The sequence below is a fragment of the Microcaecilia unicolor genome, chromosome 1 (assembly GCF_901765095.1).
Source record: "Microcaecilia unicolor chromosome 1, aMicUni1.1, whole genome shotgun sequence".
In the NCBI taxonomy this organism is placed as follows: domain Eukaryota; kingdom Metazoa; phylum Chordata; class Amphibia; order Gymnophiona; family Siphonopidae; genus Microcaecilia; species Microcaecilia unicolor.
This window is the reverse complement of record NC_044031.1, coordinates 46,172,309-46,193,229: the sequence shown is the minus strand read 5'-3', so window position 1 is coordinate 46,193,229 and position 20,921 is coordinate 46,172,309. Positions and strand designations below refer to the sequence as shown.

The 20,921-nt window shown below is 44.4% G+C and overlaps 1 protein-coding gene across 4 annotated transcripts in view; it reads right to left on the bottom strand.

Moving 5' to 3' along the window:
* The window catches only part of CCM2 (CCM2 scaffold protein), a 277,985-nt gene that overhangs the window by 174,491 nt on the left and 82,573 nt on the right, over nucleotides 1-20,921 (bottom strand). For all 4 annotated transcript variants that reach the window (XM_030196787.1, XM_030196760.1, XM_030196778.1 and 1 more), the window contains exon 2: nucleotides 12,531-12,707. In XM_030196787.1, the coding sequence (XP_030052647.1) occupies nucleotides 12,531-12,707 (177 nt within the window). The remainder of the gene's footprint in view (nucleotides 1-12,530; nucleotides 12,708-20,921) is intronic.

Here is a 20,921-nt window from a genome sequence, read left to right as displayed (position 1 = left end):
TTGGAGAGAAAATGAGATCAAGACAGTGACCATTTTGATGAGTGGGGGAGGTGGAGCATAGTTGGAGATTAAAGGACGACGTTAAAGCGAGTAACTTGGAAATATAAGAGTTGGAAGGATCATTAGCAGGAATATTAAAGTCACCAAGGATGAGAGAGGGGGAGGAAGGATCATGGAAGAAGGCAAGCCAGGCGTCAAAGTCACTGAGAAAGGATGAAAGGGACTTATCAGGGGGACGATAAATGACCGCTATTCGAAGAGGCAGAGGAGAGAAAAGGCGGATAGAGTGGACTTCAAAGGAGGAAAAACAGTGAGATTGAGGTGGAAGAAGGGGTTGAAATCTGGAGGAGGGAGAGAGAAGTAGTCCAACACCGCCCCCACGGCCAGCAGGGCGAGGAGTATGTGAAAATAGATAACCGCCATGGCACAGGGCTGCGACTGAAGCAGAGTCATCGGGGCAGAGCCAGGTTTCTGTTATGGCGAGCAGATGGAGGTGACGCGAGATAAAGAGGTCCTGGATATAGGGGAGTTTGTTACAGATAGAGCGGGCATTCCATAGGGCGCAAGAGAAGGGCAGAGAAGAGGAGGGGAGTAGAGGAATAGAGATGAGGTTAGAGAGGTCACGGTGAGATCTGTAGAGTTTGGATAATAGTTGGTGAGGAGGGCCAGGATTGGGATTGATGTCACCAGCTGAGAGTAAGAGAAGGAGTAAAAGAGAGCGGAGGAGAGTAGGAGAGGTGTGGCCACGAAGGCGTCGAAGGCGAGAGGTATTTAGGTGGAATGGGGAAGGCAAAATGGAGGGAAGAAAGAGACGGAGATTAAAAGCCAAGAGGGAGGAAGAGGGTAGGAGAGAAGGTGAGGTGATGAAGTCAATGGATGGGAAGTGAGTTCCTGTAGCGGAGAGAGGAAGGGGGTGAGGGAAAAGATTAGGAAGGGACAGAGCTAGGAAGAGAATGTGAACAGGGGCCATAAACGATTAAGGTACTTTAGCAACTGGAAAAAGATTAGATAGAAAGAGAAAAATGCCCCGCGCGCCGTTAGGCGCTGGGCACCTAGAGCGGAGGTGGACCTGGGTGTCACCCCGGAGAAGGCTGTAAGGATATGCAGATGAGCTGCAAGTCCTCCACAGCACCTGAAAGGCAGCCGGTGGTAGAGGTGGGCACCTCTCAGCTGAGGAAAGGCTTACCAGGGGTTAGGCCGAAGCCAGTATTCCTCCCCCTGAGGGTCGCCTTGCACTTGTTCACATTAAACGTCTTCTGCCATTTAGCCGCTCAGTTTCCCAGTCTCGTAAGGTCCTTCTGTAACTTTTCACAATCCTCTCGCGAGTTAACGACTTTGAATAACTTTGTGTCATCAGCAAATTTAATTACCTCGCTGGTTACTCCCATCTCGAAATCATTTATAAATATATTAAAAAGCAGCGGTCCTAGCACAGACCCCTGAGGAACCCCACTAACTACCCTTCTCCATTGTGAATACTGCCTATTTAACCCCACTCTCTGTATGCTAGCCTTCGTTTTACCGCCTTCGCTGCCATCGCCCGCCCCTGAACAGGAACCCAGCAGGACTTACCCCGGACCAGGAAAGCGCGGGAACTGACAGCTGAGCCGAAGAAAAAAAAAAACTCTCCAACTCCACTTCAAGCCAGGCTCAGACAAGCAAGCAACAGAAAACAGGACTCGGACAGCAATAACACAAACCTGCTCTCAGCAAAAACACACTTCCCTGTGCTTCTCTGTTTCTCTTTTAAACAAATTCTATGGTTCTCTCTCTCTCTTTTTTTTTTTTTTATAGTGAGGAGTCAGAAACAAACAGGGAAGGAAAGGAATAGCAAAAGCCTGTTCAGAGGGAATTTGAGGTGCAGCAGGGACCCAGCAACTGCGTATGCTGCCAAATGAGATACCACCAGTCCACCACCCCCGGCTCAAACTGGCCACCAGCCCAGGAGCACCCTCAAGAAGCCTTGGGCACAGGAGCTGAAGAAAAAGCCGTCCACAACCTGCTGAGATAGAGACATACTAACTGAGGAAGGAGCTGGCTGTCTGGCATCATTGCCTTTAGTTTATGTTTATCTCCACCTGCTGGTAGGCGGACTTAACCCACTAGTTCCTGGATTCATCTGCTGCAAGTGACAAGGAAATTGTCATTCCATATTATCATTTGTCTGACCTAGAAAGAGAAATTTAATCTTGTCCTTATTTAACTTCAAAGAGTGAGCTTTAATTCATATTTCAAGAAATGAAATGCAATCCCCAATCCTGACTGCTGTGTTTTCAACTGTCTGGGCAACCAGAAGTGAAATGCAATCCCCATCCTGATTGCTGTATTTTCAACTGTCTGGGAAACCGGTAGCAAAACTGTTATAACATCCGCATAACTAAACACCTTAAAACCAGCAGACCTTAATATTGAACCTAATGAAGACATCAAAACATTAAATAAGGGAAAATTAGGTCCTTACCTGATAATTTTATTTCCTTTAGTCACAGCAGATGAATCCATTAACTGATGGGTTATATCCGCCTACCAGCAGGTGGAGATAGAGAACACTGAAAGTACACAGTGATCCTGGACGTCCAGCCCCTTCTACCATCAGTATATGAAATTTCCAAAGTAGAGTGAAGAAGAAAGGCAAAATAACATGAACTTTCCTCACAGTGAACAAACGCTCCCTGAACCGGAGCAAGAACAAAGCAAAGGAGGGATCTTCTCAACCTCCTGCTATATAACAGCATGTAGCATCTCTGAGAGCTTGTCTTCACGCACTCCTGATGAGACAAATCATCTGTATGAAACATCTGTAAAAAAACAAAGTCAGACAGGGAGGGATCATGGATTCATCTGCTGTGACTAAAGGAAAGAAAATTATCAGGTAAGGACCTAATTTTCCCTTCCTTGTCATCAACAGCAGATGAATCCATTAATCTCTAAATAGGGTGGGAACATGCGACTCCGCGAGCAAGAACTTGCGTCCCAAACTATGCGTCCTGTCACGCTGTGACATCCAGCCTGTAATATCACACAAAGGTGAGCTGAGACGCCCAGGTAGACGCACAACAGATTTCTTGTAGACAAAGGACACCCGTTTCAGCCCATGAAGAGGACATCGCCCTCGTGGAATGTGCTCTAAACGCTTCAGGCGGAGACCAACCTGAAAACAGAAAAAATGACTTCCTTAAGCCGACGGGCCACAGAGGCTTTAGACACCAGGAACCCGCGACGTGAACCTGCCAACAGAACAAATAGATGGTCAGAATTCCTGAACTCATTTGACACCTGTAGATACTGCAACAGAGCCCTGCGGACATCCAAAAGGCGCCACTGCCCAGGGCTGTGCCAACACGGTAAGCGAGGTAAGCAATGCAGGAGGGTGCTGTCCTCTGGGGGGCGCCCCACCGCACCATGCTTACCTCGCCCTCCCATGTCCCAACTGCCAGCCCTCTTCTCCCCCCCAACAAGATCCCTTTTAAATTTACCTCCGTCCTGCAGCGAAGGCGCAGCGTCAGTGAAGGAGGCGGCGCTCCCGACGTCTCTACTAGTCTTCCCTTCACTCAGTGTCCCGCCTTCTTCTGACGTCAAGGACTGACGCTGCGCCTTCGCTGCCGGACGGAGGTAAATTTAAAAAGAATCTTGGGGGGAAGAAGAGGGCGGGCAGTTGGGACATGGGAGCGGGAGGGCAGACGAGACAGGAGCGTGGATGGGAGGGCAGCGATCATTTTCACGGGAGGGGGAGGGGGCGCGTGCGCCAACTGTTTGTCTGCGGGGGTGCACTGGGGGCGCCAACTGATCTTCTGCAGGGGGGCGCCACAGACCCTTTGCACGGCCCTGCCACTGCCCAAAGGATTCCGGAAAGTCCTCCTTACGAAGGGAAGGAAGAAAAATGGGCGGGCTAAAGTGAAAAGCCGAAACCACCTTAGGCAGGAAGGAAGGTACTGTTCGGACGGTTACACCGGACTCCGAGAACTGTAGAAAAGGATCCCGGCAGGAAAGAGCCTGCAGTTCAGACACTCTTTGTGCAGACATCATTGCCACTAAAAAGACTATCTTGAGAGTCACATCCTTCTCAGAAGCACGGTTAAGTGGCTCAAAAGGAGATCACCGGAGCACTTTCAATACGAGCCCCAGTTTCCAAGACGGACAAGGTGACCGTAAGGGAGGACGGAGATGTAGCGCCCCTCTGAGAAATTCGGCCAACATCCGGATGAGCAGCTAGGGACAAGCCGGAGACTTTCCCCCGAAAACAAGCCAACGCTGCTACTTGAACTCAAAGGGAATTGTAAGCCAGGCCCTTCCGTAAGCCGTCCTGTAAAAAGTCCAACAATTGTGAGGCAGAAGCTAGAGTCAGAGTGATAGACTTCTTAGCACAAAACACGCCTCAAAGCTGCGCCAGATCCGTGCATAGGCTGCAGGGGAGGACCGTGTGTGAGCCTGAAAGAGGGTGGCAATGACCTTGTTAGAATAGCCCTTGTCTCTCAATTGCACCCTTTCAAGAGCTAGGCCGTAAGACCAAAACAAGAGGGATCTTCCATAGCCACCGGACCATGATGAAACAAGTTCGGAACTAGAGGCAGAGGAAACGGAGCCTCCACCAACATTCGCCTGAGGTCCGTGTACCATGGACGCCTCGGCCAATCCGTGGCGATGAGAATCACCAATCCTTAGTGTAGGCGAATCCAAAGCAGAACCCGCCCTATCAAGGGCCATGGAGGGAACACGTACAGGAGGACCGAAGACCAAGGTTGAGCCACTGCATCCAACCCTGCAGCGCGAGGGTCTCTTCTTCTGCTGAAGAAGCAAGGGACTTTGGTATTTGCACTTGACGCCATGAGATCCAATCCTGGAATCCCCCATTTGGCACAAAATTGAAGAAAAACTTCATCGGCAAGTTTCCATTCCGAAGGGTTGATGCCTGCTGAGGAAATCGGCTTGCACGTTGCTTTGACCGGCAATGTGAGCCACGGACAGCAGCTCCAGGTGGTGCTCTGCCCAGTTGAAAATCTCAGATGCCTCCGTGGTTAGGGCTCTGCACAGAGTGCCGCCCTGACGATTGATTTAGGCTACCGCTGTCGTATTGTCTGAAAGAACTCGGACTGGGAGACCCTCCAGAGAGTCCTGTGGAAGGCCAGATGAGCTTGGAATATTGATTTCAGCTCCACGCGATTGATGGACCACTCCCGCTTCCACGGTTGTGCACTGACCCTGAGCATAGTGTCCCAGGCAATGTGCTCCCCAGCCTGATAGGCTGGCATTCGTTATCACCAGGCACCAAGAGGGGAGAGCCAGCAGCATCCCTCATCGTAGCATGATGTCGGAGAGCCACCAATTCATGCTGCGCTGGGCCACAGGGAGCCACGGAAGCCTGCGTTGGTATTCCTGGGAAATCGGAGACCATTGCTTCAGCAGGGAAAGTTGCAGGGGTCTCATGTGTGCTCTCGCCCAAGGAACCACTTCTATGGTGGCCGTCATCGATCCCAGGAGCTGGACAAAGTTCCGAAGCTCGACGGCGGGGCATCCGCAGGAGCAGTCGGACCTGATTCTGAAGCTTCAGTTGCCTGTTGTTGGGGAGAAAGACGAACCCCATGTCGAACCGGACCCCCAAATACTCGAGAGACAGAGGGGGTCAGGTGACTTTTGGGCATATTGACCACCCAGCCCAGAGTCTGAAGAGATGTTATAACTCTGGTTGTGGCAAGTCGGCTTTCGTTCACCGAATCCGCCCTGATGAGCCAGTCATCGAGATAAGGGTAAACGTTGATACCCTCTCGCTTGAGAAAAGTAGCCACCACTACCATCACCTTGGAAAAGGTGCGAGGTGCTGTTGCCAGGCCAAAAGGCAATGCGCGAAACTGGAAATGTCGGCTCTACACCGCAAACTGCAGGAACCGCTGATGCAGGGGCCAGATAGGAATATGCAAATACGCTTCCTTGAGGTCCAGAGATGTGAGAAACTCCCGCCGCAATGACGGAGCACAGGGTTTCCATGCAGAAGAGTCGCACTCTTAAGGCCTTGTTGACTGCGTAAGTCGAGGATCGGTCTGAAAGACCCGCCTTTTCGAGGCACCACAAAATAAATGGAGTAGCGGCTGCAGCCGCGTTCGGCGGGAGGAACCGGAACCACCGCTCCGAGCTTCAGTAGTGACTGCAAGGTCTCCTCGACCACTGCCTGTTTGACGGCAGCGTCGCATCGGGACTCTAAAAAGGCGTCTCCAACCGGAGTAGCAAATTCCAACCGGTAACCTTCTCTGATCAGGTCCAGGACCCATTGATCAGAAGTAATTTTGGTCCACTCATCGAGAAAGAGGGAGAGGCAACATCCTACTGAGGAACTGAAGAGTGGACCGGCGTCCCATCATTGTGGAGAACACTCCTGGGCGTTGACCGGACGTTGCAGACCGCCTGTCCGTACGAAAGCGGGAACGTTGTGAAAACCCCGCCGAATGCCCAGGGCAGTATCTTCGAGCCTCTCGAAAACGTGGTCTGGAAGAGGGGGGAAAGGAAGGGCTCCTGGAATAAGGCCTCGGCCTATCCTCAGGCAACCGTTGGGATTTAGAGTCCCCTAGGTCCTTGACGATCTTCTCCAATTCCTCCCCAAATAAAAGGAGGCCCCGAAAGGGTAACCTCACCAGCCTTTGTTTAGAGGTCATATCAGCCGCTCAATGACAAAGCCAAAAGAAGGCGGCGAGCAGAAACAGCTAAAAACCAGATCCTAAAGGGCATCAGCCAAAAAGGCCAGGGCAGACTCCACACGGGGGGTGACCTCAGAGTGGGAACCAGCTCCATCCACGGGCTGTTCGACCGCCTGCTGTAGCCAGGAAAGGCAAGCCCGTGCTGCATAGGAACTGCAAATAGCTGCCCTTAAGGAGAGGGCCGAGATTTCAAAGGTCCTGCATATCCTTCAATGCGACACCTCCCTCCACAGGGAGAGTAGTTTTCTTAGTCACCGCAGTGACCAACGCGTCCACCTTAGGCAACCCAAAGAGGGACAAGTGGGATTCACCCACAGGGTAAAGGTGACGCATAGCCCTAGAAACTTTCAAGGGGCCATCAGGTTCAGACCATTAAGCTGTAATAAGCTCTTGGATGGAGTCATGCACGGGAAAAGCCCAAGAAGGTTTTCTAGTACTGGCCACCTTAGGGTTAAATAAGAGAGGTTGTGGCCACGTCAGGATTGTCAATACTGAGGGCCTGTAAGGCATCAGAAATGAGAGCTGGCAGCTCGTCGCGGTGGAAAATCCGTACCACTTTAGGGTTATCCAACTCCTGTGGCAAGCAGCTACCCTCCTCTGGATCATCAGTCCGTGAGGGTCTGCCACACTCATCAGAATCCCCAAAACCAGACAACGGGGGAGAAAGGGGTGACAGAGAAGCACCCTCAGACGGTGTGGTCACTTGTCTGCGTTTAGCCTCAGCCAAGAGCTCAGGGGAAGAGATAAAGTTCTCCAGCAGACGCTGGGCTTTCAAAACCTGGAGGCAATCTGGTCCGTAGAAAATTTTCAGAAGGCTCAGGCAGGGCTCTTTTTTAACATAAAGGCCCTATGCATCAGCAGCAGAAATTCAGGGGCAAAAAACGCACCCTATCCGCTCCTATATTAGGGTAAGCGGAGGCATACGCCTCTCTAGAAACCTCGAGGAGAGGCGTCCCCCTGCACTCAGACTCCTCAGCCACAGCGAGGGTCGAGTCACGCGGCACAACCAAAATGGCACCCGCTGCAAACTCCATCGGGCGGGAAGAATCACTGCCAGCCATGCTCGTGCCAGCATTAGTGTCTAAGCAGCACATGCTGCAAAGCCCCGCTGCTGTCCTGCGTTTTCCACATCGGGAACAGTGCTTAACCGCTTCAGCAGCCATCGCCTTTCTTCGGCGGAAAATAGAAACAAAATGGCGGTGGCGCACCAAAACTTACCCCACACAGGAACGCTGTCAGCGGGAACAGGAGCTGGGCACCACTCTCCACACCTCTGGAGACCGAGTCAAACGAGCTCCGGTCAGGCTGCGAAGTTCTAGGAGTGCTGGAGAAAGCCTCAGAAGTTGCTGCGCTGTTAAAAGCGAGCCTCTTTTTATATATATATATATATATATATATATATATATATATATATATATATATATATATATATATATATATATACTGTGAGGAAAGTTGGAGGCAGCCAGCCACAGAGGGAATCCGGGAGGAGGGGGAATGGGACAGGGAAAACCAAGTATGTCTCTAAAGTGGGCACCACCAGCCCTACACCCCCGCTCGACTGGCAAAGCACAGGAGCCACCCCAGGCAGAAATTCAGGAGCTGAGAAAGCGACGTCCACACCTGCTGGGAGATAGAGATATACTGAAGGTACTTCCAGTGTTCTCTATCTCTACCTGCTGGTAGACGGATACAACCCATCAGTTAATGGATTCATCTGCTGTTGATGACAAGGAAGGTTGGCAATAGAGGGGGACCCTGGCAGGACACCACAACTGGCACACCATGACCTGAACAGGATCCCTTTAAATCTCACAGAAGTCCTTGAAGTAAGAAAGCCAACAAATCAGGCTAATACATTAACTCTAAATACCAAAACCATCCAAAATACTCATCAAATGATGTTCCACCAAATCAAAAGTGCAAGATAAGTCAAACCGTAAAATAATGGCCTCAGAATGAGCTCATATTTACCACTACCCAGTCACTTTAGAGCGCATACCGAGGGCACTCAGTTTATTTATTAGTCGTTTATGTGGAACTGTGTCAAAGACTTTGCTAAAATTTAAATACACCACATCTAGCGCTCTCCCTTGATCCAATTCTGTGGTCACCCAGTCAAAAAAAAATATCAGAGTTACAAGATCTGCTTCTAATGAAACATGATGCCTCAGATCCTGTAATCCATTGGATTCCAAAAACTTTACTATTCTCTGTTTTAAAACCGTTCCATTAATTTACTTACCACAGAAGTCAGACTCACCAGGATGTAGTTCCCAACCTCATCCTTGCTTCTTCTGCTTTTGTGGAGAAGGATCACGTCTGTTCTCCCCAGTCCTCTAGGACCACTCCCAGCTCTAGAGAAGCACTAAAAAGGTCAGCAAAGCGGTGTCGCTAGAACTTCCCTAAGTTCCTTCAGTACCCTCAGATGTATGCCATCCAGCCCCATCGTTTTATCCACCTTTAGTTTAGCCAGCTCCTCTCAAATGCAGTCCTCTGAAAATTGTTCAGGGACTACCACCCCTCAATTTCTATTTGTGTTTGTCTTCTGTGGTCCTGCTCCCAGCCCTTCAGCTGTGAACACAGAATATAAATTTTTGTTAAGCAATTCCACCATGTTTTTATCAGCTTTTACACATTTCTCTCCTTCACCCTTTGAGTCTCACAACGGTACTTTTCCACTTCCTCCTATCATTAACATAACTAAAAAATGTCTTGTTCCCCCCACACACAATCTTACAGTATTGGTTATTTGTTTCTTCCATTTGCATCTTTGCTTTCCTGACTACTCTACCAGATACTGTCTTCCTCTTTTTTTTTTAATTTATACATAATTTTAAAGTACACAGACAAGATAACTGGCTTAAGTAATGCAGTCATATCAGGCTGTAAATAAGCAAAACAATATAAAGCATCAAGAAATATAATTACAGATGATAAAAACATAAGAAGGCCAAAAAAGAAAAAGAGGGGAGAAAAGCCAATAAGAAAAAAATGGCATAAAAACCCTCACACTATAGCAAAATGCCACATATTAAATAAAACATTAGGCCTGAAACAGTCATCTGGAATCTTTCCTGAAGCGTTCCTTTAGGTTGAAGGTCCAAGAACTTCTAATCACAATGACCTAAGGACCTGAAGTAGAAACAGGACATATAGGTAAAGAGATCTGCGCCATTTCATTATCCAAAAACTGTTTGAACAGAGTGGGATCATTAAAAAGTTATGATTTTGATATTTAATCACACAAAGATGGGAAACTTAACAAAAAAAACAGTGCTCCTTTAGATAACACTGACTCTTTCAAAGCAAGAAAGGTTCTACATGCGATATTCTAGAAAAAAAATCAGGAAAAAATTAGAAATCAATGATCCAAAAAAAGAAACAGTTCTACATTTGAAGAAAAATTTGAGTCCAAATTTTATCCGGTTCCAAAGCATAAGTAACCAAAATCGTCCCACGAGCAAGTGGTCCCAAGTAAGAATCTTCTAACAAAGCTGTAACATTTAAACTGTCCTCTGAGATCATTCAAAACTCTGTTCATCTTTATTTTCACCCACGACCTTTGTTGGTAAGTAAAATGCCCTAGTAATAGGTGGAAATTGGGTGGAATCATCTCTGGTGAGATGTTGAGAACCTCCCTATAATGGTGTCTCAACATATCCAAAGGGAGACATGATCACTTTTAAGAAAATTAAGAAATCTCAGATTTAATCTTTTAGCAAAACTCTCAAAGGTCTTTTGTTTCCTCCTAAGTGCAGATACATCCTTAAATCATTTAGAGGGTTTTGGTTGTATTTTCCATACATATACACATTCATTTATATCAACTTTTGAAGTCATCTTTTTTATAATAGTGATCCTTATTGTATGTTATTATTTGTTTGTTCATAAGTTAACTCCTGATGAATCTGAAACTCAGCCTGTGTTTGATTGCCTCTGCCTAGGACAGAGTTTCTGTAGCTGCCTTTGGACAAGGCAATGAATAAGAAATAGTTTTTCACAACCTTGGATCATCTTGGTGCTTTATCCCTTCCACTTCTGAGGTCTTCTTGCACTATTGTGTGGGAATATTGGTTTTCTTTTTGCCTTTCGGACCACTAGACTGCTGCTGCCATTTTAGACCTCAAAACAGGAATAAATATAGCTTGTTTGCCCCTCAAACCATTGTTCATAGGAGTGCAAATAACTCAGCTATTAAATCAGGCAAATGCCAAGCCTTGGCATGACTTATAGGGTTTAGACAGTCACAGTATCCCAGGCTCATATCTGGAGGATCTCTTCATCCAAGCTAGCAACCAGTGGTTTCTCAAAGAGATCCCATAGTATCAAGGCTTTTATAGCCATTCAGTCCCCTACATAGCCTACCCTGAATCTGCCAAAGATATTGTGGCCAGGATAGCAGGAGGTCTTTGCAAGAAAAGAGAAAAAATTTTAGAGAAAGCATAAGTAAATAGCCAGGTTTCGAGTTACACTTTGAAAAAGAAGAGCATGGGTAGTGATCCAATACTAATCAGTAGAATGTTCCACAATTTAGGGGCAGCATATGAAAATGCAGTTTCACAAGTGATAGCGAGTCAGATGGTAGAAGGAGAGGAGAGTTACAATAGTTGATGCTAAAAGGACCAGAGGGAATGAATACGAGTGTATGGAATCAGGAGATTAGAAATGTAGTCAGGTGTATTGGGCTCACTGTAGCTGCTTGTCAGAGAAATGAACAGAAAATTTAATAATTATAATAGAAATGTATTTATAACCCACATTATCAAAGATTCTAAGTGAGAAAGAAATCATACATAACATTACAAAAAAAAACATTACAAAGAACAAAAAATGAATCACAAAATCATATCATCATGGTTCACAGCAATGTCATAATCAAAAGTTTGTAGGCTAGAACAATTGCTATTTTCACTGTTCCACTGGCCCATATACTTGAAGAAAATAGTAAGTTTTCAGTTCCTTCTTGAATTGTGTTATATTTTGTAATGTGCAAAGTTCAATGGGCAAAGCATTCCACAATTTTGGGTCCACAACATAAAAAATGGATGATCCATATTCCTCCAATCACACTAGGCGGTAAGATCTCAAGGAACATGTTGGTTCATAAAATCTTAGCGTAGAACATAATGTGATGAGACAATTATTGAGAGCTTTAAAAACAAGCAACAAAATCTTAAACTCAGTATAACATTGAATAGACAACCAGTGCAAAGATTTCAGAATTAAGACTAAAACAAGAAATACATGTAAATCACTTGAGCTATAAAAAAGGGAGGGGCAGTAGGCTACCTTTTCATTGGACTAAACTAGACAAGAAATGTATTAAGGGTCCTGTTTACTAGAGTGTGCTATCGTTCTTAGCACGAACTAAAATTTACTGCACTAATGCTAGAAAGACATCCATATATTCCAATGGGTGTGTCTAGTAGTGCGCACTAAAAACGATAGCGCACCTACAACGTGGCTTAGTAAATAGGGCCCTAAGTTTAAAAAAAAAAAAAACCTTTTTATTGAACTATTAAATATTTACTTCTGTGTATTCAAGGGGACTAGCACATCAAACCACACTACTTTATGCCAGAGAAACAAAACTACCATTGCAATATGCCACACTGACATCACATTATGGCTTTTTATTTCTTTTTGGCAGGGAGTCAGAGAAAATAAGTGAAAACTGAGAACTTTGTTATAACGATGAATATGGACAGCCACATAACAATTTTTTTCTTTTTTAAATGCTTTGAACAATTGCTCGTATCCTCATACTCAATTTTTATGGGGCAACATCCTTTCCTTTATGGCGTCCTCACACCAAGCAAGCAAAGTTTATTTTCAATTTACCTTTACTTCTTTCTCAATATAGTCATTTAACAGTATATCTGGCTCCACTCGATGATCAGACTGTGAAATGGAGACTGTATGAAGAGCCCGCCGCTCTGCTACCTTCTCCTGTGCCTTCTTATCCCGACCTCTCTCCCCTTTCAGGAAGACACGTTTGAAAGGTGATACGATCCCAGGCTGATAAAAATAAGCAAACCTTATATTATAATAAATACAGTAGTTCCTCTTTCTAAGAAAACTTAGAAACCTAAAAATCTATTGCAACATATTTTGAATTCTAACAAAGGTTTGTACAAGAGCTACTTTTGGCAACAAAGTTTCAGTTGTTAAAATCAAGCTTCCAAATTCAGCAGCAGGGGTTAGGAAAAATAAAGTGCAGCAAAGAGATGAATATTTGTGGAAATTGTGCTAACATTTGTATATATATATATATATATATATATATATATATATATATATATATATATATATATATATATATATATATACTTTACTTGTTTAACGGTCAAAAATATTTAAACAAATTAAATTGATTCAGTCAATATTTACAGGCAACACCTAGTGACCAGAATCAGGGCCCCTGACTGTAGGGTTCCAAAAGTAGCAATGGAATCTGGCTCACAATAGTCACCACAATAACCAGATTAAGTTTGTTGGGAGACAGAGGGATATAGAAAATCTCCAAGTAGTTTCAAATAAAGGCCTATGGCACCAGATCCTAGCCCCAGCTGAGACAAATATAAAAGCAGAAGGCAAAAATTACCAAATCAAAATATAAAAGTGATTTATAATCTGTCATCTCGACATGTCTTGCTTTATTCTCATTCTCTTTCCTGTCTTCATTTCAGTTGTCTCTTTTTAAATTTCTCTCTCATTAATATTTCTCATCTTTCTTCTCTCATATGATAAAACTCTTCTACTGGTCCACCCTTCTTACAAAAGAAAGGCATCTCACTCCACATCTTCAGTCCCCTCCAGCCATTCATCCCTTAGTTCTCTGTCCCTCTCCTCCAGTTTCATCCATTGGGCTGGGAAAAAAAACCCCAGAATACAAGGGTTACCACAACTTTGGCACCCTAAATCTGTTGCTCCCCTGGGTAGAAGACCCAGTGTGGCTAGCCCTGGTAAAAAAGAAAGACTAGAGTGAGGGCACTTGGGGCAAATGGAGCAATTGTAAGACAGAAGCAGGTAGGGAAGACCAGAAATAAGGCAAAACCAGAAAAAAAAAAGTACAAAGTTTTATAGAATACCTACACCAAAAGCTCAGGGTGGTTTACAAAACTGTATACAATAAAATACAGCATAAAAAATTTAAATGAGCATAAGTGCAATAAATGACAAAACAAAAAAACAAGCACACAAAAAAAGTTCTTTGGTGCCTAAAGAGTTTTGGCTGGCACCCAAGTTTCCTAAATATTTTTTTTCATTCCTGACTAGAGTTCCCTCTACCCCCATTAGCCTGTCATTCTTCTACTCATAGCTACCCACAGCTAATTCAAACAATATTTACAGACTTCTTCTGATCTCACCCAGTGCAGTATCTTTCCTGTCTTGGTTGAAGAACTTGGTTTACCGTGAGCAGTAGTCGGTAGGTCAAAAAGGGAACAAGAAGAGAGATTAATCTCCAGACAATCAGGAGTACACTAACTCACCCCCTCCTGACACAGACATATGGGACTCTCTTAACCCAATAACAGCCTTGACAAAATCCTAAGAGGCCTTCAACCAATTACCTGCTCCCTTGACCCCTGCCTATCAGAGATAGTGCAGCAGGAAAGCAGGGGCCTCACAGAAGGTGCCACAAAAATTGTGAACTCCTCTCTTTCTAATGGGCAACTAATAACAGCATTAAAAAGTGCAATGGTGCATCCTTTGCTAAAGAACATCCTTGAAAGTTACTGGCCAATATCTAACATCCCACTTCTAAGAAAACTTATAGAACAGTCTGAAACCAACTCAGTGCCTGGCTAGAAGAGAGAAACTAGCTAGACCCATGTTAATCTAGATTCAGACCTGTGTATGGAATAGTCCTTGTATCCCTACTAGATCTTCACAGAAACTGAGATGGGGATTTGCCTTGGTGTTAGTACTGCTGGATTTCTCTGTTGCTTTTGACACTCATCAAGCTTTCACAACTAGCAGAAACAGGTATCAATGGAACAGGTTCAGATCCCATCCGACAGTCAACTAGTGGTGGAGTGGCCTAGTGGTTAGGGTGGTGGACTTTGGTCCTGGGGAACTGAGGAACTGAGTTCGATTCCCCGGCACAGGCAGCTCCTTGTGACTCTGGGCAAGTCACTTAACCCTACATTGCCCTCCGCATTGAGCCTGCCATGAGTGGGAAAGCGCGGGGTACAAATGTAACAAAAAAATAAATAAATAAAATAAACTGTCCACACTGTTCAGCAGTGCTTCATTGCCACCATGGATGCTGACCTGCAGGGTACCACAAGGATCAATACTGTCATCTATTTTATTTACCTCGACACTAACCAAGCTGATACTCACACCCATTGAACCAGACTTATCCACAGCCCTGAATAAACTGACTACCTATTTAACAGCAATTCAAGAATGGGCTAAAACAGCATAACTTTGCCTGAACCCAAGTAAAACTGCTTCTATAGGTCCCCTAACACAATTAGACACATACCTGACATTAAAATTGTTTGGGGGAAATACGAACTCCTTCTCAAATCACAAGTCAGGAACCTTGGAATATAACTAGACTCACCATTTATGCTGATCCTCCCAATCCAAGCAATCTTGAAGATCTGCTTCTATCATCTGTGACAGCTACACTGCCTCTACACTGAGAAGGTAAGTCTCGTCACAGTTGTGCATACCAAAGACTGGATTACTGTAATGCACTCTACACTGGGCTAACTACAAAAGGTCTGTATCAGCTTCAACTGATTCAGAATGCTGCAGCTAGACTTATGTGGTCACGTTGCTTACAACTTCCTATTACTCTATTTTTGCAAAAACTTCACTGTCTACCAATACAATACAGGGCTAAATTTAAAACTAGGTCTGATCTTCAAGGCACATAAAGGAAATGGCCCAGGGTACTTGAACAGATCTTTTACGTACCTCCAAGGACACCAAGGTCTTCTTAGAGTATCCCCTAACCACACCCTCTCCAAAGAACATCACGCAATGTGATACCCGCCAGTAAGCCTTCTCCGAAGTAGCCCCCATACTCTGAAATACACTCTCTGAAACGCTTTGCTTAACACAAGACACTCTCTACTCCAGGAAACAGGTGAAATCTTGGTTTTTCACCCAGGCCTTTAATGGAAGTACTGACATGCTAGTCACACACATGCAAGGAGTGACACTGACTGCACATACAGCAAGACATGTTTATCCATTCCTACCCTAGAGATAATACTCAAGCACCTTTCTGACTTCACATGCAACTTTCTTTAGTCTCCTTATTTTCTAACTCATGATACTGTCCTATCTATATGTTCCATCCTTGCTTACACCCTATGCTACTAAAATGTTTTACTGAGTATTGTGTTGACATTGTTAATGTAGCATACTATATCATAACTTGTACTGTTATTTGACTAGTTTTTACTGCTGTAATTGTCTATTGCCTGTGTTTGACTTTTCTTTCTGTACACCGCCCTTGAGTGAAGCATACTGTATCATAACTTGTACTGTTATTTGAGACAGTCCAAGATGGCCGCCGACTGAGACAGACGTGTTTTAGAGCTCCTGCGGTGTTTCATACTTACGATTATTCCTCGAAAATGCCGAAGAGGAGAGGTAGAGCTGCTGCTACTGCTTCTCAGCAGCAAAGACCTCCAGTTACTTCGGGTTCAATTGAATCATATCTGCAGCGAGCTCAAAGTTCGAGAGTTACGTCGGAGAGTGGTTCACTGGTACAGCCCAGGATTGGAGACCATGAGCTGAACCTTGAACTGGAAGTGTCTCTAAGCCCCGACGGAAGGGCCCCTCCTCCCCAGCCTGTGGGAAGCAGTTCTCCATTGGCAGCGTCCGCTGCCCCGATTAAAACCACAAGAAGTGACACTAGATAATTTGTGGCAGTTGATTGCTGAAATGGGGAAAACATTATGTCACCAGATGAGGAAAATAAGTAATGAAGTTGTGATATTAGATGGGAAAGTCAAAGAAATTGAAAATGATCTGAAAGCAATTAAAATAGATTTGGTTAAACAAGAAAAAGACTCCTTACAAATGCAGACATTACAAATGACAATGCTTAAAGACTTGGTTAATTTGAGGAGAAAATCAGAAATGTTGGAGAATAATTCAAGAAGTAATTTTCTTTTTTATCAATTTTCCTCGACAACCACTAATTTCTCCTAGAGAGTTGTTGAAGAACTATTTCAAGGAAGTCTTAGAGATAAAAGATAAAGATATACCACCCTTTTCCCAGGTTTTTTACAGTGGGGGAAATAAGTATTTGATCCCTTGCTGATTTTGTAAGTTTGCCCACTGACAAAGACATGAGCAGCCCATAATTGAAGGGTAGGTTATTGGTAACAGTGAGAGATAGCACATCACAAATTAAATCCGGAAAATCACATTGTGGAAAGTATATGAATTTATTTGCATTCTGCAGAGGGAAATAAGTATTTGATCCCTCTGGCAAACAAGACCTAATACTTGGTGGCAAAACCCTTGTTGGCAAGCACAGCGGTCAGACGTCTTCTGTAGTTGATGATGAGGTTTGCACACATGTCAGGAGGAATTTTGGTCCACTCCTCTTTGCAGATCATCTCTAAATCATTAAGAGTTCTGGGCTGTCGCTTGGCAACTCGCAGCTTCAGCTCCCTCCATAAGTTTTCAAGGGGATTAAGGTCTGGTGACTGGCTAGGCCACTCCATGACCCTAATGTGCTTCTTCCTGAGCCACTCCTTTGTTGCCTTGGCTGTATGTTTTGGGTCATTGTCGTGCTGGAAGACCCAGCCACGACCCATTTTTAAGGCCCTGGCGGAGGGAAGGAGGTTGTCACTCAGAATTGTACGGTACATGGCCCCATCCATTCTCCCATTGATGCGGTGAAGTAGTCCTGTGCCCTTAGCAGAGAAACACCCCCAAAACATAACATTTCCACCTCCATGCTTGACAGTGGGGACGGTGTTCTTTGGGTCATAGGCAGCATTTCTCTTCCTCCAAACACGGCGAGTTGAGTTCATGCCAAAGAGCTCAATTTTTGTCTCATCTGACCACAGCACCTTCTCCCAATCACTCTCGGCATCATCCAGGTGTTCACTGGCAAACTTCAGACGGGCCGTCACATGTGCCTTCCGGAGCAGGGGGACCTTGCGGGCACTGCAGGATTGCAATCCGTTATGTCGTAATGTGTTACCAATGGTTTTCGTGGTGACAGTGGTCCCAGCTGCCTTGAGATCATTGACAAGTTCCCCCCTTGTAGTTGTAGGCTGATTTCTAACCTTCCTCATGATCAAGGATACCCCACGAGGTGAGATTTTGCGTGGAGCCCCAGATCTTTGTCGATTGACAGTCATTTTGTACTTCTTCCATTTTCTTACTATGGCACCAACAGTTGTCTCCTTCTCGCCCAGCGTCTTACTGATGGTTTTGTAGCCCATTCCAGCCTTGTGCAGGTGTATGATCTTGTCCCTGACATCCTTAGACAGCTCCTTGCTCTTGGCCATTTTGTAGAGGTTAGAGTCTGACTGATTCACTGAGTCTGTGGACAGGTGTCTTTCATACAGGTGACCATTGCCGACAGCTGTCTGTCATGCAGGTAACGAGTTGATTTGGAGCATCTACCTGGTCTGTAGGGGCCAGATCTCTTACTGGTTGGTGGGGGATCAAATACTTATTTCCCTCTGCAGAATGCAAATAAATTCATATACTTTCCACAATGTGATTTTCCGGATTTAATTTGTGATGTGCTATCTCTCACTGTTACCAATAACCTACCCTTCAATTATGGGCTGCTCATGTCTTTGTCAGTGGGCAAACTTACAAAATCAGCAAGGGATCAAATACTTATTTCCCCCACTGTATATCCCTGCGAAGGGTATGGAACTTCAACAAAAGAATAATATACAAAATGCTCAACCACTTGATGTTTCAGCTTTGCTTGAAATGTCAGATACGGAACAAATAACTGCCACTACTTTACTGGTTACAGTAGCGTTACCCTCGGATAAGGTCTGGAATTTAAGGAAGTATTTCCAGAAAAAAGAAAAAGGTTTTCGTGGTTTGCAAACTCGTGTGTTTCCAGACCTAGCGAGGGAAACGCAAAAACGAAGACAAAAGTTTTTGCAAATGAAGCAGGAGGTACTCCAATTAGAAGCAACATTCGACCTCAAGTATCCACGCAAATGTTTAGTTTCTTATCAAGCAGTGAAATATGTTTATTTTGATCCTGTCCAATTGTCCTCCTTTATAACAGCTAAAAGTGCCCTTATTTAAAGATACTCGAATTGAAACATGTCTGTAACTCAATTTGATTTAAAATCATTACTCCCTATTTTTCTTTTTTATCTCCAATATATGGAATCCTGGACTCCAGTTGTGGCCTTATATGAAGCTATAGCGTTTTCTTATGTTTTGAATTTATTTAATATCTTTATAGGAATTGATTGTAATAGCGGAATTTTTCTTTTGCAAGTGATATGCTTGTGTAACTGTTATAAAAAATTGATAGATAAATAAATAAGTACTGTTATTTGAATAGTTTTACTCCTGTAATTGCCTATGTTTGACTTATTCTTGCTGTACACCACCTTCAATGAATTCCTTCAGAAAAGAAGTAAACAAACCCTAATAAATAAAACAATAAAATATCAGCCATTAAGGTCTGCATCTGCAGTACCACAACAGGATGAAGATAAGATGTAGGGATTTAAGGATGGGAAAGCCATTAACTGCAATTTCCTGGCCAGTACACAGAGAGGCTGTTCAGATCTGCACCAAACCAATGCAAAAGAAAGCAGATACCAAAAGAAAGGCTTCAAAGACAATTCTTTATTAAAAAGCACCACCCGTGGTCCATGTTTTGCCTGCTCAGGGGTATAAACATGTGGAAGCGCTAAAAAGCCTACCTCCCAAATTGGCTGTGATAATGCTCAATAGTACTCATACTGATACATCCAAAACTTAGAATTTCCTGACAAGGACACTTCAGGCTTTCCTCAAATGTCCATGCTGTGCACAGTGTCAATGATTAACAGAACAGCAAGCAGCCTGCTGAGCATCACAGCCAATTTGGGAAGTAGGGTTTTATTTATTTATTAGGATTTATTTACCGCCTTTTTGAAGGAATTCACTCAAGGCGGTGTACAGTAAGAATAGATCAAACATGAGCAATAGGCAATTACAGCAATAAAAATATTCAACAATATAAAGTATGGCATGGTATACTACTTGCAATGACTACACAATACGTAATAGAACATTATAATTGGTAGTGAAGGGTAAGGCAAAGTTGTAACATATACAGTATATGAGTAAGAAAGTAGGAAGAATTAGAAAGTAAGGTGACTGATTTGAAGAAAGTTGCACATGGAGGAGTGGATAAACATGTCCTGCTGCAGTATGTGCAGCCCAAGTCACTCCTTGTGTGTGTGAGTCAGACTAACAAGTTAGTTACTTCTTCCATTAAAGGCTTGGTTGAAGAGCCAAGCTTTCAACATGCTTCCTGAAGAAGAGATAGTCTTGTGTTAAGTGGAGCCTTTCAGGCAATGCATTCCAGAGTGTGGGGGCTACTCCGGAGAAGGCTCGCTTGTGGGTATCACATCATGTAATGTCTTTTGGACAGGGTGCAGTTAGTGAAAGTCCTTGGGAGGACTTTAGTGTCCTTGGTGGTGTGTGGAGGATCATTCCATTCTTCAGATACTCAAGCCATTTCCTTTCAGGGCCTTGAAGATCAGTTGGGTTTTTTTTTACGCACTCCCATTTGTGTTTATACCCCTAAGACAGCCATGAGTGGGCAAAACGTGGACCACATCAGGCACTTGTTTTTAATAAAAGGACTGTCTTTAAAGCATTTCATCTGGGTTCTGCTTTCGTTTGCATTTCTTGACTAGTGCCAGATTGTGTGTTAAAAACCAAATACTGTGGCACTTAGCTGTGTTGTAAAACAGTTAAGATGGTGGCTATGGCTGTAACAGAAATGTAAGCCTAGATCCCTAAGATTTCGTATCAAGGTCTTTTAATGCTAGAATTTACCAGAACTCTGTGCACTGTGGAAGTGATGGCCACGACAGCAGGGGCCAAGCAGCACTGTTCCCAAACACCTAATAGCTTCCAATCATGAGCACTGTTACAGCAGGGTCATGCTTCAATATGACCATAGATCAGGGGTTCTCAACCCAGTCCTTGTGTCACACCAAACCAGTCAGATTTTCAGGATACCCACAATGAATATGTATGAGA